General features: G+C 41.6%; 1 protein-coding gene across 1 annotated transcript in view; it reads left to right on the top strand.

Moving 5' to 3' along the window:
* LOC126484135 (CCR4-NOT transcription complex subunit 10-B) overlaps nt 1-20,088 on the top strand; it is a 150,791-nt gene that overhangs the window by 38,514 nt on the left and 92,189 nt on the right. Inside the window, exons 3-7 of the mRNA XM_050107515.1 lie at nt 282-460; nt 1,476-1,610; nt 2,329-2,435; nt 2,739-2,890; nt 18,961-19,163. Coding sequence (XP_049963472.1) covers nt 282-460; nt 1,476-1,610; nt 2,329-2,435; nt 2,739-2,890; nt 18,961-19,163 — 776 coding nt within the window. The remainder of the gene's footprint in view (nt 1-281; nt 461-1,475; nt 1,611-2,328; nt 2,436-2,738; nt 2,891-18,960; nt 19,164-20,088) is intronic.

Below are 20,088 nucleotides of genomic sequence, written 5' to 3'. Positions count from 1 at the left end.
ATGCTGTAAGACCCTGCTTCGATTGAGGTAGTGCTACATGTGATAGTTCTATTATTTCAGTGGTATTTTTTGTGTTATTTGTTGTTTCCTGTGAGTATATATTTGTTCATGATGCTGAATGAGGATAAACCCAACAACTCCAAAAAAGTTATGGAAACTTTTTTTGTGCTGTTATGTTATTTACTCATACTAAAATGTTTTATTGAGGTAATTTATTAGTTATAATGGAATAAAAATATGTTGTTCACTGTAGCAATGTTGTATTTTTGTACCATTTTCAGAAGAAAGTCTTGCCCATCGTGTGTGTCTTCTTGTTGTTGAGCTGCACTTATGCACATATCAGCCAGAGAAAGCTTTGACACTGATTGCATACATTGAAAACCAGTTTGTTTCAACAGACACTGTAATATCTTCTGAAAAGGAGATTAAACCTTTAGAAAAGGAACACAAAGAGAAAAAGGTTTGTCTTCAGTAAAGTAAAAAAAGTTCTGAGTTTTATTGTATGAAATGCAACTCATAACTGAACATTAATAATTTCTTATGAGCCATTAAATTAGGAACAACTGGAGGAGGGTGGACAGATTCGCAAATTGAAAAATTTAGTTCATTCGCTAGCTTTTATTACTTTTAAATAGTTCCTTTGTTTGGATGAAAGCTTCGCATCCAAAAATCATTCCCGCACCTCCAGATTACTCTTCTGCCATTCACTATGTACCAAATGGAGTGGCATTTGAGAGGACAATAGTTCAACATTTAAGTTTTTCATACTTTCCCTAAATTATTTAAGGCAAATGCTGGGATGCTTGCTCTAAAGAGGACAGGTGATGTCTTTCGCCAATCTGAGCTTTTGCTTTAGCTGCAATGACCTTGGTGTTGACATGATGTTAAGCCTAATATTTCTTACGTATCTCCTCTCATGACAATGTTATTTTCTCTATTATGAGGCACTGTGAGATGCTTGATGATGACTGTTTATCACATAACAATTTGGATGGTCTCATTTTAAAAAGCTCACAGGTACCCTGTATCATGTACTGTATCTCCACCATTAGAAAAGTATATCTATTTCAGAAGTGACTGGCTTGTCAGACAGCTCATGTGATCTGTAGGCTTCAGATTCTCTATTCTTTTGGCAAAGGGTTAAAAAAAAATATTTGACTGTTAAAAACACTAAAAACAGAGAAATGCTATTCTTTGCATTATGTCTCTGCCACCTCTCCAGTTTTCATTGTTGTTAAGTAAATGCTTCACTTCTTTTTCTAATACTGCTCTAGTTGCTTTCTAAACATAGTTTATTGCATGTCCTTTTTAATAATATGAACAAAAGTTGTCAGCCAGATTTGTAAGTTGACTATGAAATATATCTCCTCTTTTGCTCTTTTCTATAAAGACTCAAGTGTTATTAACATAAACATTTGCTCTTACTGAAATGTTACATAATTAGATAACTTATAATAAAATTCTACACTTTACAGACTGTTTCAGTTGATGCAGCTACAGATGCATTCCATTTGAAATTATTACAGTACAGAGCTCGTTGTTTCCTTCTCACTCACACTTTGAAAGCATGCAAAAGGGAAATTAAGAACTTAGTTACATCTGGAGGAAGGGTGAGCATTATGAAAATATTTATACTGTAGACTGCTACATATTTTTGTGTAGTCGTCAAAATTACATTAACACTAGTCTTTGTAATGTAATTGGCTGTGAATGATTATTATGATCAGTGTTCAATTAATCTTTAGATCTGTTACCATTTCTGACTTTTAAGAAAATCCCAGAACAAAATTTTAATGGATATACTTCTGACGCGTGGAGTTACTTAACGTATTGTGTAATAAGACATACTAATTTTAGTTTTAGGAAACAAAACAGGGTGGAAAAAATAAATTGAAATGTACTCCAGATGAAATAAGTGGTTCAGTCAGAGTCTACTAGAGATAGCCTAGAAGAAGGAAATAAACATTGTAATGTGGATGGAGCTGTGCTCAAATCTCAGATTGGTCATTCAGATCTAACTTTTCCATGCTTAACTTAAATGTCCTGTGGTCAATGTTATTACAGTTCCTTTGAAAAGACTACAGCTTATTTCACAGCACAACTTTGTGTGAAAAGAACTTGCTTTCAATTTCTAAAACCAGCATCAACCATAGAAAATGTGGTTCTAATCTTCTTTTTTTGCTTATGTAATTTTCAGACCACAAGAGAAGAATTTAAAAAGCCTCTAGAATAAAACAAAGTAGAATTCCGAATAATTCTTGTAAGGGTGATAAAGTTTAATGTAGTTTAGATAAAGTTTTGTAATACTTTTTTTTTTGCACGTTTCAGACAATGGCAACTGCTTTTCTGAAAGGGAATCTGGAATATCTGAGAGGAAATTACAGAAAAGCTATAAAAGCCTTAAGCTCTGTCCCACAGAACACACTAGCATTCAAGTAAGTGTGTTACTCTTTTAGTGAATATAAACTGTTACCTTAGAGTTCAGAGTACTAAATATCAGTCTTATTTTCATGTAGCTGGTAGGTATAGTATAGTGAAATAGAATCTCTACCTCAACAGTTGTTTACTACTTGTCAGTTTTTCTCGAGCTTACTGTTACTCTGCAAGAAGCACCTGTTAGTTCAGGAGTTGTGGTATAAATCCTATCAAATAGTTGTATGGACAACTTGTTTTGCCTGAAATTACTGTTTGAGTATACTTCAATTAACGAGCTTCACAAAATAAAATTTTTGTTGCAGGGATTGTGGTGAATCTACTTCAGTGTTGTTTTATAACAACAATGGATGCATTCATCATTATATGGGCAAACCAAATCTTGCCTGCTTTTACATGCAGAAAGCTTTCCAGGAAAATGAAAATGCCTTGAATAGCCTGTCGAAACCAGAACCTGGTTTGTACTGCATTCTGTATTTTCAATTTAAATTTGATCTTTGTTTATCCTTATTCGTTGTTCTGATTACTGTGTATTACTAATAGTAACAAAACTGAGTTAATTCGTGTGAATATTGTGCTCTTCTTTTTATGAAGAAAGATGTGTGTGTTACTCATACTCGTGATTGGTGAATGTATAATACTTGTTATATGACACAGTGGTAATTACCATTTGTTCATATTTTTCACTTTTACATCTACATCTATACTCTATACTCTGCAAATCAAGATAAGTGCATGGCAGAGGGTACTCTCGTGTGGGAAGAATGATTGCTTAAATGCCTCTTTGCATGCTGTAATTAGTCTAATCTTATCCTTACAATCTGTATGTGAGTGATTTATGTTGGTGGTGTAATATATTCCTAAAGTCATCATTTAAAGCTGGTCCTTAAAACTTCATAATTAGGTTAAAAATCAACAGTTGAGATCGCAACACTTTCAGGTCATGTTGAAGCCATCTTCAGAATTTTTGGCAACCTATGGCTGGAGCTGGCAGCTCCTCAGTTTTCTCGTGATACCATGGTTGTACACAGTGTACGATCGTGGTATCAGGAGAAAACCGAGGGGCCACCAGCACCAGCCACAGGGGGCCAAAAATTCCTTAACATAAGCTGAAGCTGGTAAATAAACAAATATTATTGCACTCTCAACCATTGATTTTTAACCTAAATATTGCACCATATTGCTACACTCCATAGACAATATTGTATAAATGTATGAACTTTATAAGTAGGTTCTAACTAGACTTTCTTGGGATAGTTTTTGTCTATATTCAAGAGTCTGCCAGTTCAGCTTCTTCAGCATCTCTGTGATACTTCCCCACAGATCAAACAAACCTGTGACTATTCGTGTTGCCCTTCTCTGTATATATTCAGTATCCCCCGTTAATCCTATTTGGTATGGGTCCCACACCCTTGAACAATATTATAGAGTGGGTCACACAAATGATTTGTAAGGAAATCTCCTTTGTAGAATGACCACATTTCCCCAGTATCCAGCCAGTAAATGGAGTCTGCCACCTGCTTTTCCCTCGACTGAGTGTATGTGATCATTCCAATTCGTATACCCTACAAAGTGTTACACCCAGGGATTTGTATGAGTTGACCTTTTTGAGCTGTGACCATTGGTGTTATAGTCATAGGATACTTAATTTTTTTTTTTTTTTTTTTTTTTTTTATTTTTTTTTTTTTTTTTTTTTTTTGTGCACAGTTTTACATTTCTTAGCGCCACTCTGAGATCTGATCAAGATCTCAATGAATATTTATGCAGCTTCTTTCAGACTATAGTTTGTTATAGATAACTGTATGATCTGCAAAAAGTCTGAAGTTATCCAAAGTTGCTATTAATATTGTCCGCAAGGTCATTAATATACAACATGAACAGCAGGGGTCCCAACATACTTCTCTGGGAACACACCCGAAGTTACTTCTACACTTGATGATGACACTCTATCCAAGATAATATGCTGTGTCTTCCCTGCCAAAAAGTCCTCATTCCAGTCACAAATTTCTCTTTATACACCATATGATCATACTTTTGACAATAAGTGGATGTGGTACTCAGCCAAATGCTTTTCAAAAATCAAGAAATGCTGTATCTACCTGACTGCATTGTCCAGAGCTTTTAATATGTCCTATGAGAATAGTGCGAGTTGGGTTTTGCATGATCGATGTGTTCAGAATCTGTGCTGATTGGGATGTAAGAGGTCATTCTGTTTGAGGTATTTCATTATGTTTGAGCCCAGAATATGTTCCAAAATTCAACAACAAATCAATGCCAAGAATACTGGATAGTAGATTTTATGGATCACTTCTACTACTCTTCCTGTAAATGGGTGTGACCTGACCCTTCATCCAACTAATGGGCATGGTTTTTGGTGTGGGGAATCTGTGACAGATTATAGTTAGAAGAGGGGCTAACTCAGATGCAAATTCAGTATAGCATCTGATAGGGAATCCATCAGACCCTGGAACTTTATTTAATTTTAATGATTCCAGCAGTTTGTCAACACCCCTGACACTAATGCTATTTCACTCATCTTTTCAGTGGTGTGAGGGTTAAATTGGGTCAGTTCTCCTGGGTTTATTCTTTGTAAAGGAACATTTGAAAACAGGATTAATATTTCAGCTTTTGCTTTCTACCCTCAATTTCAGTTCATGTCCCATTCACAAGTGACTGGACACTAACTTTGGTGCCACTAACAGCCTTTACACACAACAAGAATTTCTTTTGTTTTTTTGGAAGCTCATTTGACAGTATTTTTATAGCGTAATTATTGAAGGCTTCACTCATGCTCTCTTGACAACCAAACACATGTCATTCTGCATCCCACTATCTGTAGCCTTCTGATTTGTTTTACACCTATTATGCAGTATTCTCTGTTTTGTGGCGGCGTTCGTAGCGACAAGCAATTCGCTGTAGAAACGGCTTACGAGTCACCGCCACACTTTTAATAGCGGGCCGACCGGTCCGCTGGAACAGTGAACAGAAAGATGAAAACCCAAACACTCTGATTAAATAAAAGTCGGTACTTATCTTTATTAACGAAGATACAGAAACACAGTAGTCTGTCTAGTTCGAGTCGGAGCGGCTAGGTCAGCGTCGGCTGACGACAAACAACAACTCTGCTGCGATGAACACACAACTGACTAGCAAGTACACAATTCGGTGGCGAGTATACAACTGAGCGGCGAATACAGAACTGTCCTAGCGCTCGCGACTCCAGCGCTTAAGAACCCAGAAGCCAGCGGTGGCGCGCGCAGACTTGCGGCGATTTCCTGTCTCGCTGGCGCTGCTTATGCGGACGGCGTCCGGACTTTGATGCTGCCAACCTTTTTGGCAGCGGGCTCGGGTGGCATTACTGGCTAGGATATAACACTCCTCCCCCCCAAATCGCCGCACCGTCGTTGAATAATGACGTGGCGAGCGTCGACGGCGGGGGAGGGGTCTGGCCGCAGGCGTAGCAGAAGAGACCGGGGCGGAGACTGTTGTCGGTGGCAGTCCCTGGTCCGCACCCCAGCATTGGCTGCGCGGGGCCTCGGGAAACACCGACTGAAAACCGAGGTCAGGGTGCACGGCTGTGACCACGGGCGCAGCTTCTGGTACTGGACGCGACGAGACGTCGGGACCCACGAAGAGAGGCAGCGTCTCCTGACGCTGCGTTGACGGCTGCTGAGTGGGCGCCGGACAAGGCGCTGCGGGGTCAGACTCCTTCGGGGTGCCCAAGGAAAGCGGCTGCAGGACAGGCTGCACAGCCACCGCTTGGGAAGGCGGCCCGGCTGAGGGGTCGACGTCCATCAGCTCCGAAGGCGGTGGCGACTGAAGAGGGACCGCAGGCGCCGGAGCGACCACCTGGGGCGCTCCCGGATGAAGCTGCGCGGGAGGCATCAACGGGACGGGCTGTCGGCGTGGTAGCGGCGACGGCTGCTGCTGCTGCCCTGGGGGCGGCAGCGAAGTCGGAAGGCGCGGCTGGAACCCGCCGCGGACCAAATCTGTGGACAAAGAACGAGCGGCAGAATCCGGGCGGCCAGCGCGGCGCAACTGGTTCTGATGCCTCCTGTGCACCCCAGTAGCACCTTGAACAGTATAAAAACCGCGACCCTGGACACTTATCACGGTACCACGTTCCCAACGACGGCGACCGGGATAAACTCTGAAAAAAACGGCGTCGTTGTGCTGAAAACGCGTGCGATGCTCAGAAGCGGCGGGTCGATTCGGGGGGTGCAACAACCGTAGTAGGGTGCGATGACGACGGCCGTGGAGAAGCTCCGCAGTCGAAGGGCCGTCGCGTGGCGTGGTCCGGTACGACGACAGGAACGTGATGAGGGCCTGCTGACGAGAGTGCGTAGCACGAAGGCGGTCCATCTGATCCTTGAATGTGCATACAAAACGTTCCGCTGCACCATTCGATTGAGGGTGGAACGGCGGAGTAAGAACATGGCGAATGCCATTGGCAGAACAAAAACTTTCAAATTCAGCAGAGGTAAATTGTGGACCATTGTCAGACACTAAAACTTCTGGAAGACCCTCAATACAAAAAATTGAAGTCAACGCCTGTATAGTTTGTGCAGACGTTGTAGACTGCATGGGCACAACAAACGGAAAATTACTAAATGCATCCATCACGATGAGCCAACGAGAATTCCGATATGGACCAGCGAAATCAATATGTACTCGCTGCCAGGGACCGGCAGGGCGTGCCCACTCAAAATAGCGTTGAGGCGGAGCAGCTTGGTGTTCGGCACACGTCGAACAATCTGTAGACATCTGCGTAATCTGCTTATCAATGCCGATCCATGTACAATGACGGCGGGCAAGCTGCTTGGTGCGAACCACTGCCCAATGACCTTGATGCAACAAATCGAGGACCTTGGATTGGAGCACTTGGGGAACCACTACACGAAGCTGGTCATTCTCGGTGCGTAACAGCAAAACTCCGTGCGAAACAGACAACAGATGACGTTGCGGATAATAGCGACGAACCACAGGATCCAATATGTCCTTTGCCTTGGACGGCCAACCACGTTGAACAAAACGTAATAGTAAACTCAGATGAGGATCCGTAGCTGTCTCACGTGCCACCTGACGATAATCAATTGGAAAATCCCGGAGGGATTGATGCTCATCGGCGTCAATCTGATGGCAAGAGTCGTCAGAGGAATCGAAGACATCATCCGCAGCAATCGGCAATCTAGAAAGCGCGTCAGCGTTTGCATGCTGAGCTGTAGGGCGGTGCAGTATCTCATACTGGTATTGTGATAACAAAAGAGCCCAACGTTGTAGTCTCTGAGCTGTCCGCTGAGGAACTGGTTTAGACGGAAGAAACAGTGACGTCAGGGGCTTGTGATCTGTTACTAAATAGAATGGTCTACCATAGAGGTAGTGATGGAATTTTGTGACACCGAACACAATAGCCAACGCTTCCTTGTCCAATTGGCTATAATTACACTGAGCTTTGTTTAGCAATTTAGATGCGAACGCAATAGGACGTTCGATGTTACCGAGTCGGTGAGACAACACAGCACCGAGGCCGAAAGAAGAGGCATCACAAGCTAACACCAGAGGCTTGTTAGGGTCGTAATGGACCAGACAACGATCATTCAATAAAGCCTCTTTAAGCTGCTGAAAGGCTGATTGGCAATCAGCTGACCACACAAACGGAACATTCTTACGGCGGAGACGATGCAACGGTGCAGCAATCTGTGATGCATTAGGTATAAACCTAATATAATATGTCAATTTGCCAAGAACTGCTTGCAATTCATGCAGATTGCGAGGGGCGGGCAAATCACGAATAGCTGCTAAATGGGACTGGGAGGGATGAATGCCTTGAGCATTAATAACATGTCCCAGATACTCTAACTCCGTAAGGAAAAATGAACATTTATCGATGTTGCAACGTAGGCCTGCCTGAGACAACACTGTAAACAAACACTCCAAATTACGGAAATGTTCAGCAGGTGTCCGACCGGACACAACAATATCGTCTAAATAGTTGCAACACGATGGCACATTAGCCAGAAGTTGTGACAAAAAATGCTGAAAAACAGCTGGAGCTGACGCACAACCAAAAGGCAAACGCAGAAAACGGAACAACCCCAACGACATGTTTATGACAAAGTACTGTTGTGATTGCTCGTCGAGGGGCAATTGCAAATATGCTTCACGGAGATCAATTTTGGAAAAGAAACGAGCTTCCCCTAACTTATCCATCAGCTCGTCCGGTCTAGGCAAAGGAAAAGAATCAATGACAGTCTGAGGATTAACTGTCGACTTAAAATCAGGACACAAACGTAACTTGCCAGACGGTTTCTTTATAATAACTAAGGGAGAAGCACACTGGCTCGCTGAAACGGGTTGAATAACACCGTTGTTTTGCCAACGACGAAGTTCATCTTCTACAGGTGCCCGGAGGGCGTGAGGCACTGGACGAGCACGACAAAATCGAGGCTGAGCATTATCTTTTAACGTAATATGAGTGGCAAAGTTCGCAGCACAACCTAGTTCGTCTTTAAATATGTCACTGTATCGTTTACACAAATCGGTTATGCTGTCTTGAGGAACAACAACAGAATTAATTTGCAACACATTGTCTTGGATAGACAGGCCAAACAAGTCAAAACAGTCTAATCCGAAAATGTTTACACTGTCTGTAGCGCGGAGCACTGTGAATGAAACTGTTTTTGTATTGCCACGGAATGTGGCTGGCACGCTACATACACCTAACACAGGAATTTGTTCTCCACTATAAGTAGCCAAAGAATGTTTTGCCGCTGAAAGTTTAGGGCGGCCGATAGCCGCATACGTAGCACTATTTATGAGAGTCACAGACGCATCAGTGTCTATTTGAAAATTGAAGGTCTTATCCTGGATGCGTAGCTTCACAAATAGTTTATTACACTGTCTCTGGATCGGTGCAGTGGAGGCGGAAGACACAAAATCAGCGTGTTTAGCGCGTGTTCGCTGCTTACGACAACTCGTGGGTTGGGCGGGTGGAACAACAACTCCCGCTTCACTTGCAGTCTGTACATTACTTTTTACAGCGTTTGAATTACGCTTGGGTCGCATAGCAGAGGGCTGGGTGGGTGGCTTATTGCGAACAAGTTTATTACCCACACGAACCGTGGAAGAGTCTTTAAACGCGACCTTCTGGGCGGGCTGGCTTTGAAGAACATGAATATCTATGGGCTGGGCAGCACTAGAATTGTTCTTGCGTTTACGCAAACAAACAGTCTGGATGTGTCCTTTCCTTTGACAAAAGTGACAAACCGCGTTTCTTAACGGGCAACGTTCACGAGGATGAGCAAGAATACACTTAGGGCAAGACTTAACTCTTATCATTTTGCACACGTGGCTGACGAATGTTTTTAACATGACGCGGCCGGCTAGTGTTTACAGTCTGACTCTGCCGGTGGGGCCGCGGGCGTGACAGAACTTGCTTAGCACAGGCAATTTGAGAAATACATGGCTGATCTAACTCACACTCAGCATAGTCAAAAGTATCTTGGGCTTCAGTGATGTTCATCACAGTCTCTAATGACGGGTCAGGCAACTTTAAGATAGCAGCACGAATACGAGAATCTGCAATGTTTTGAGTAATAGCGTCTCGTAGCATGACATCACTGTAGGAAGCTCCACACACACAATTAAATCGGCACTGACGGGTGAGGCCCCGTAAATCTGTTAACCACTGTTTATTAGATTGATGTGGCAGTTTCTTTAATCTGAAGAACTTGAATCTGGCTGCTGCCACATGAACTCGCGACTCGAAATACTCAGCAAGCTTGTTAACAACAACGTCATAGTCTAAAGCTTCCGGCTGGGATTCCGGGAACAACTTACAAAGTAGTCGATAGACTTCCACGCCTGCAGTGGAAATTAAATAAAGCTGCCGCTCAGTACCCGTGATTTTGTAGACTGTCATGTGTGCCTGCAACTGCGCGAAATATTCTCGCCATTCTTCTCTTGATGCATCAAAAGCACGGAAAGGTGGTGCTGCCTGTGCTTGTTCTTTTTGTGTTGGAGGATTAGCCGCTTGTTTGGCGATTGCTTCCACCAGACTTTGTATTTGCTGACTCTGTAACAAGATCAACTGTTGTAATTCGGCAGACATAGTGAACACAAATTAAACCAGCCCCCAAAATTTTATCGCTATAATTAGTATAACCAGAAACAAGTTGAACCAGCCCTGCACACGAGTTCGGAAGTCCTCGTCGCCAGTTTTGTAGCGGCATTCGTAGCGACAAGCAATTCGCTGTAGAAACGGCTTACGAGTCACCACCACACTTTTAATAGCGGGCCGACCGGTCCGCTGGGACAGTGAACAGAAAGATGAAAACCCAAACACTCTGATTAAATAAAAGTCGGTACTTATCTTTATTAACGAAGATACAGAAACACAGTAGAGAACTCCGTGTCTACAGAGATCTGTCTAGTTCGAGTCGGAGCGGCTAGGTCAGTGTCGGCTGACGACAAACAACAACTCTGCTGCGATGAACACACAACTGACTAGCAAGTACACAATTCGGTGGCGAGTATACAACTGAGCGGCGAATACAGAACTGTCCTAGCGCTCGCGACTCCAGCGCTTAAGAAGCCAGAAGCCAGCGGTGGCGCGCGCAGACTTGCGGCGATTTCCTGTCTCGCTGGCGCTGCTTATGCGGACGGCGTCCGGACTTTGATGCTGCCAACCTTTTGGCAGCGGGCTCGGGTGGCATTACTGGCTAGGATATAACACTCTGTTTCTTTGAAATTGTTTTTACAGTGACTGTATACGATGGAGAATCCCTGCCATTAGAAACTGTTCTACTCTGTACATATCTATCCAGTGTATGGTCAACTATTCTCTTAAACTTGAGTAATAGTTCCTCTATGTCAGGGCCGGCCAAACATTCTGGACGCATGCGGTGCTCCTGCACATGTGCAACTTCCGAGTCACAGCGTGCACGCCGCAGCCGTCAGTGTTCATGTAGTGCATGTTTCTACGCACAGATGTCGCTTTATCCACTTGCTGAGATACTCTGTACCGGCGCATTCTAGTGCTCTTTCCACAGCTTGCAAGCCAACCATGGGAAGGTATTTCGCATACTAAACAATTAAAATACTGTCACAGTCTACTCCTTGAGGCGTCTACTTTTATGTTAACAGTTTAACCCAGTAAGACAAGTAATACAGTTAACAACCGTGGGTTTTTATTAAGGCAGCTTGACTGACGGCACGTAAATACGCATAATGTTTTTGATCTAGTATTTAAGAAGAAGTGCACTTAGCGACATCCAACGAACCTTAGTCATGATTTCAAATAACATTAAACCAATGCAATTACACCCACATAATTTCTGTCTCGCTGACCTCTGAACAGAATGACAACCGCAGACCTCTCGATGATCACTTGCTATTTCAATACCATTATTGCTATATCTTTCATCAGTTCCGTCTGAAATCTGTGTAATAACCGACAATTAGATGAATGTTATTTTTTTATCGACTTCAACTGAGCATAGCCCTTCACACATTAAAAAAAAAAAAAAAAACCCTAAATGTATGTATACAACAATCGGTTTAATGACCAATTTTCCTGATAATAATGTAACATGGAGCAGAATGAGGCAATAATGCACAGTTAGTAAACACTAATTTTTAATGATGAAAGGAATAAATCCAAACACGTTTATCACTGGTCATGCGAAATGATATAGTTAATATCGGGCACAAAAGCACGGCTCATTAACAAACGCAAGTAATTGCAGGAGATTTTCATCACTGATGCTTGATTGAAACGACTGAGAGCATAGATCTGCCGTCCTTTGCTTTTTCACAGTACCTGTCATTTCTCAGTTCTTCTCTGTTAAGGTTACGGTCACCAGGGGTAAACGAGACTGGGTATGTTGCGCTCTTGCTTGTACCACATAAACAGGGAAGAGGAGCCGACGCCGTTCATTTAGGACACATGTCTAATAACAGATGTCCCTGTCGCACACGTGCGCACATGTGCAGCACTTCTGCATGTCTGCACACTGTGCAGCGTTTGGCCGGCCCTGCTCTATATGCTCCTGTCCTGTGCTGAAAGTTTCAAGTTCCTCATTGAGACGTGACCTTATGTATCCAACATTTTACATTGGTAATTGTTGTGCGTAATTCGTATTAAATTTTTCTGACAGGATATGCACATTGGTTCCAGCCCACTACTGTGTGAAATGTTAATGTTATATTATTGTTGGACACTTATTTTTGGATATTCTAGGTGTTTGTTCATATTGGTACCTGCTTTATTGCTTCCAACCTACTACAAGGCTTGATTTTTGCCATGCTTCGTGCTAGTAGTATGGCTTATTCGCCAGTTATGTCATCTCACGCTCCCATCCACTACTGTGCTAGATATTACACATTTATGTTAGATACAGTATCTTTATACTGATTTTTTTACATTTTAGCTTCACATGCTATTATTATGTATCTTCATTTTTATTTCAATAGACAGTCATATGATTCCCTTTCCCTTTAGTTATAAGCAGGATGAAATTAATGGCAATTGTCCTTCTAAATTGATTATAATGTTTCCATATCTTATCAAAAAACTGCACTCTTACTCTTTATGAGAAAAGATGTAGCATTATGATGATTTTAGGAAATATTTGATCTCACTGTATGACATATTTTTAATTCCTCTTTGTTCGCATTAGCACTTTTATGGTGCCTCCAGCCTACTGCAGGCCTTGATGTTTGTTATGCTCAACACTCGTTATGTGATGTACCGGTAGTCATAAATTCTGCATCTCACATTAGCATGCATGATGGTGTGCTGAAAAGTAATCACCCTAAATTTTTTATGTGAGAACTCTTTAAATAAAACAAATTTTATTAACATTCTACATCTTTATTCTTAATGTCTGCATTTTTATTTATGAACATAGTGAAGCTGGCAATGAACACATTGCTTTGATAATTTTAAAGTGATGTACCTAACTGATTGACCATTCATATAATGTAACATAGGTGTTTACATATAGGTGCTGCATTAGAAAACTGAATGAAAAGTCCAATAGTCCGCAATAGATGTTTTTATTGTAGTTGATTAGAGACTCTAATGGTTTCGCAACTATTAAGTTGCATCTTCTGGTGCGTATCTGTACAGAAATTTTTATAAATTAATACTCTGACAATGGGGAAATTAAGTTATCTGAGATATTTTCAAAGTACTGAGTGAATAGACTGAAATAAGGAGGAAAATATTATGCATATTAGTAAATTAGGTGTGGATCTCATATGCCCCACAATGAATGGGTCCATTCATTTATAATGAATAAGAATTGCAGTTTCATACTAAAAGATGATTTACTTACAATGCTATGTCATGTGGTATGAAGAGCTATTACAAAATGCCACAGAGTAACAGATTGCAGGGCTAGCCAATGTTCTCAGCCTTCTTCAATGGGTAAAACAATCATCAATGATGAATGTTCAGGCTGTAAAAGTGAAGGAATGAAATTAAGTTTCAGGAACTAATCCTTTACTAAAAACAGAGAAGTGGTAACTAAAATAAAAAAAGAGATGGGGACAGTCCCGTGTAATATGGAGCAATGGGCAAAAACAAGACTGACCTGTTTTAGAATCATGATGAACTGTCTGTCCCTTGACCAAATGAAATATGTTCCTGTGGGCTTATGTCAAGCAACAGATGATGTTCCCCATAAATGTTACTCAGGCAAATATTGGGTCCTGCAATGGCTGATGAAAACGAATAAATAAAGTTAATGATGAAAACTAATAAAATTTATGTATAAGAATATACTGAATAATATTATTTAACAATGGAAACTGCAGGTTGGAATATTAACAATATAGGAAAAGATAAATTACTCCTTACCATAAGGATGGCACTTTGAATTGCAGACAGGAACAGTTAAGACACTTACACATAAGCTTTTGGCCACAGCCTTTGTCAGAACAACAAAAAGAGAAATAGACACCATTCATTTACAGAAGCAAGCACATCTGATGCACACGTGACCACCAGCTTCAGCAGCTCAGGATGCTAGCTGGTCTGTCTGCAACTTAAATTGACATCTGTAATTAGCAATCTGTCTTTTCCTACATTGCTTAATAAAATTATTTTAAACACGTTTTGGGGTCATCAATAAACAAAATAAATAATGTTATAACTGAAGGTCAAATTTACTCGAAGCTGACACACCTATGTGTAAATGGCTGAGAACACAAGCTACAAAGTGTCCAGTCCAGTGTGTTGCTGGCTGCCATCTGGGTACTGGGGTGATTGAGGAAATTGAACTAAGGCGGGCACTATGGAAGTTGAGAGAAACTCAGGCTAGTGATCTGCTGAGGAATTGCTGTTACCACATGAACTATTAAGACTTGCCTATGTGTAGTACATAAGAATAGATTGTGGGTGTTACACATATAATAGTGTTAAGAAGGTGAAAAAAACTTTAAAAATCTTGCTACTTATTTTTGTAACATAAAAATAAGTAGCATCAGGCATGAAATTTAAATTTATTACTTCTTTACTAATAGCTATATCTGCAATATATTTTACAGACAATATTCACATATACCACTGAATGAACCTGCAAAAATCTGTCATTGTACAACAAATTGTTCAGGATATATGACATCATAAATATTGAGATGCATGAAAAACTAAGCTGATAGGAGATGTGTTTAGTCGTTGACAGGTGCACGCTAAAGAGAATGAAAAGCTTACTAGTTTGGGGGCGGGGGGGGGGGGGGGGAATACTGTTTGCGCATCTGTATCCAAAAGCTGTATTTTGTTTATTCTTCATCAGAATAGCAGATTAACCAGAGAGGCAGCAGGCATGTAATGTAGGCTAGCAATGCATGAGGGAGGAGTGACATGTGCATGGGCTATTCAGGTGACTCACAGACACTAGAGTCAGTGAGGTGCAGTAGACAATGAAGGTGATGTGAAGGATGGAATGGGATGCATGACAAAACAGAGGAAGGGGAAACTGTTGGGTAGACGCTTTGGGAACAGTGGGTTAACTGGGACTGAGGCCTGGAGGATTTCGGGAGTGAGGGATGGCGAGTTGCACTCCTAGACTGTGCACTTACCTCTCCCTCCTGCATTCCTAATTCCCAGCCCACACACCTGCTGCTGCTGCTGGTGCCAGTTGTGGTGGTGGTGGTGGTGGTGGTGGTGGTGTGTGTGTGTGTGTGTGTGTGTGAGCGCGCGAGCGCGCGCATTTTAGCTCATCAAAGGATTTTTCCACAGGCTAGCAAAGTTTTCACAAAGTTAAAAGTTTGACAACCAGGTGAGCTTCTCTGAAGAGATTCAGCAATTGGATATTTACTCAGCCTCTGGCTAATGTTTTCAGATAATAATTTTTTTTTCTTCCAGTAATTTTCGGGTCTGCAGTTGGATCCCATCAACATTCTGCGACAATATTTGGGCCCAGAGACGTCCGGCCATCCTCAGGTGAGTAGACGAAGTACTGAACAGACCTGATGCAGTCATGGTATTTATAGTGAATTCTGCGCATCCAGATCGTACTGGCAATTTACAGTGCATGCGTTAGGAGGTGACATTCCCTAGGCAGCCAAGTTGTGTGTGCTGCCCTCAGTGGTGAAGTAAGAACAAACTAATCACTAACAAGGGAACCTCCCCATCGCACCCCCCTCGGATTTAGTTATAAGTTGGCACAGTGGATAGGCCTTGAAAAACTGAACACAGATCAATCGAGAAAACTGGAAGAAGTTGTGTGGAACTATGAAAAAATAAACAAAATATACAAACAGAGTAGTTCATGAGCAACATAGACAACATCAAGGAGAATGTGAGCTCACGGGCGCTGTGGTCCCGTGGTTAGCGTGAGCAGCTGCGGAACGAGAGTCTTCCCTCGACTGAAAAGTTTAATTTTTTATTTTTAGTTTATGTGACAAACTCTTATGTTTTCATCACTTTTTTGGGAGTGATTATCACATCCACAAGAAAACCTAAATTGGGCAAGGTAGAAGAATCCTTTTACCCATTCGCCAAGTGTACAAGTTAGGTGGGTCGACAACATATTCCTGTCTTGTGACGCACATGCCGTCACCAGTATCATATAGAAAATATCAGACGTGTTTTCCTGTGGAGCAATCGGTTGACCTATGACCTTGCGATCAAATGTTTTGGTTCCCATTGGGGAGGCACGTCCTTTCGTCTACTAATTGCACGCATTTGCAGTGCTGTCGCAAAACATAGACACTAAACTTATTACAGTGAACAGAGACGTCAATGAACAAACGGACAGATTGCGAAAATAAAGAAGGTAAACTTTTCACTCGAGGGAAGATTTGAACCAAGGACCTCTTGTTCTGCAGCTGCTCACGCTAACCACGCTCGTGGGCTCAGACTCTCCTTGATGTTGCCTATCTTGCATATGGACTACTCAGTTTGTATATTTTGCTTATTTTTTCATAGTTCCACACAACTTCTTCCTGTTTTCTCGATTGATCTGTGTTCAGTTTTTCAAGGCCTATCCACTGCGCCAACTTATAACTAAATCTGAGGGGGATGCGATGGGGAGGCTTCCTTGTAAGTATCGACAGAGCATGTCAATTACGTTATGACTGCATCACTTTAATAATAGGATTCCAATTTTTATCAGTTTAGAAGCCATTGTCACGGTTCATTAAATTATCAGCAAGACGTATTTCCACGGGTTCTTTAGTTACAGAGTCCCAGAAGCTGGAAACCGGTGCTAAAATTTTGATGTTGGTGTATTCCATTGAATGTCCCATGGAAATGCAATGTTGTGCCACTGCTGATTTTAAAGGTTATCGCAGACGCATGTGTCTTTAGTGTTCTACACAGTGTTCATGGACTGTTTGTGTCGTCTTACCTATATATGCAGAGCCACACTCACAGGGCCATCATCCCGCACAAACCGCCAGTGTTCTCAGTACTTTAATTCATAGGGTGCATGTAATTTTGGATGCTGATAGCCTTCATGAAGAGTTAATGTGTCTGGAGGAGGTTTTTAAAGAGAATGGCTGTATTTCGCGTCAAATACGGAAGGCCATGCACAATTATAATAACAAGAAGCAACGCTCTGAGGAGACTGATGATGACTATAAATCAACCGCATTCCTTCCATATTCCAGGAACATGTCTTCTAAAATAGGAGGCAGATTGCTTGGGAAGAATAATATTAATGTCATCTTCCATCCACCAACAGGACCTTAGTTGGATCTGTTAAAGACAATTTACAATTGCGGAAGGCGGGTGTTTATAAAATTCCCTGTGACTGTGGCTCTGCATATATAGGTCAAACGACACAAACAGTCTACGAACGCTGTGTAGAACATGAAACACACTCCCGTCTGCACTGGACTCACATTCGGGAGGACAACGGTTCAATCCCGCGTCCGGCCATCCTGATTTAGGTTTTCCGTGATTTCCCTAAATCGCTCCAGGCAAATGCCGGGATGGTTCCTTTGAAAGGGCACGGCCGACTTCCTTCCCCGTCCTTCCCTAATCCAATGAGACCGATGACCTCGCTGTCTGGTCTCCTTCCCCAAACAACCCAACCCAACCCAACACACCCGTCTGTGGCAACCTTTAAAATCAGCAGTGGCAGAACATTGCATTTCCATTGAACATTCAATGGAATACAACAACACCAAAATTTTAGCACCAATTTCCAGCTTCTGGGACTCTGTAACTAAAGAATCCATGGAAATACATCTTACTGATAATTTAATGAATCGTGACAACGGATTCCAACTGAATAAAAATTGGAATCCTATTGTTAAAATGATGTGGTCACAATGTAATCGACATGCTCTTACTTCACCACTGAGGGCAGCACACACAACTTGGCTGCCTCGTGCATGTCGCCTCCTAACGTACGTGCTGCATGGTAAACTGCCAGTATGATTTGTCTGCTAGGAATTCGCTATAAATACCATGACTGTATCAGGTCTCTTCAGCACTTCGTCTACTCACCTGAGGATGGCCAGACATCTCTGCGCCGAAATATCGTGGCACAATGTTGATGAGATCAGGCTGCAGACCCGAAAATTGCTGGAAGAAGAAATATGCCGCGAAAATTTCAGAAGCCACAATAAAATATTTAGTTGTGTCATTACTGTAGAGTTGTACTCAAAATAATTAACAACAGGGATCTATGAAAATTTAATGTAGGCTACTTATTCCAAGGTACCTTCAGGTAGCTTGAATGAAAGAAATAGTTCCTTTTCATTTTTTATATCTTTAGGTTTAAATTTCGAAAGCAGTAGATGTGGAGATACATCCATCATGTATAGATTTTCTGTTACTTGTGCACAAAATATACTATTTTAATGAGGTAAGTAATCTTAGAGAGTTTGCATTGGCATTTGACCATAGATGAATCCCTCTTAATACTATCGTATCCAAGAAAAAAATCTAGAAACTGAATCAGAATATTTTCTTTGTTTTGAAGCTGTAAAATTCCTCCTCATTGTTCATTTTGAATTGAGTGTTGATGGTTTAATATTGTCATAGTTCATACCTGTCTCTTTTTGCAGTGGAACCATATTCTGGCAGGCCTCTGTTTACACTGGGCTCATCTCGTTTCTATGAACTGAAGTACAATCTAGGCATTTGTCTTCTGCATGCAGGAAAAGCTGTTCAGGCATTTGATTGCCTCATTGATGCAGTCCAAGTGTATCATATGAACCCAAGGCTATGGCTGCGTCTTGCTGAGTGCTGTATTATGGCACATAAATCTGTGAGTTTTTTTGTATATCACAATTTTTTTCACATACAAACATGTTAGAGTTTCATTATGAGAAGCTGATTACATATAAACACACTTGTGTGTGGTTCACACTGAGATGATACTATATACAATATGAAATGTTGCGTAACACTCGTGTTCCCACAGAAATGATACACTGTGCGATGTGATGCAATATGTGTTGCGACTTGCCATTCAACTAGCAATAAGACAGCATGAATTACATTTAGGTTTCAGTTGCATTCATGGGATATTCTGAAGGGGGCATTATTGTGGCTTCTCATTATTTAATACTCAAAAACTGAAGAAGAAAAGGAAGTACCAAATTTATGCGCACAATGCTATAAACATCAAACATAGTTCAGCTGCAGTTTCTCATTAGCTCTCCCAGCATGAACACAAGTTTCCAGAATGAGATTTTCACTCTGCAGCGGAGTGTGCGCTGATATGAAACTTCCTGGCAGGTTAAAACTGTATGCCCGACCGAGACTCGAACTCGAAGAGCACTTCTCCACGAAAGGCAAAGGTCCCGAGTTCGAGTCTCGGTCGGGCACACAGTTTTAATCTGCCAGGAAGTTTCATGAACACAAGTTCCACAAATTCTACAGAATGAGTCCAGACAGTTTCTACTTTTGGGAGCAACTAGTATCAGCTACTCTGACAAAGAAGGACACTAATTTTTGACCTGATACTTCTCTTGGTGAGAAGCTAATTACCGTGAGGTAAATTAGTGTAAGTGTTTGATTGATGTTAAAAATTATGTCTCTCACTTGCTTATGCAGAATTTATCACTTACCACCACCATCAGCAATGACAGTTTCCAACAAATGAAATAGAAATTCACTATACAACTCCCTACAGTCACGTTTAAAACTCGCATTACCTATGGAATTCAGAGCAGAGTGCTCAGAACACT

This window comes from Schistocerca serialis, chromosome 6, assembly GCF_023864345.2.
Source record: "Schistocerca serialis cubense isolate TAMUIC-IGC-003099 chromosome 6, iqSchSeri2.2, whole genome shotgun sequence".
Lineage (NCBI taxonomy): Eukaryota > Metazoa > Arthropoda > Insecta > Orthoptera > Acrididae > Schistocerca > Schistocerca serialis.
This window is presented reverse-complemented; position numbering and strand designations above follow the sequence as displayed.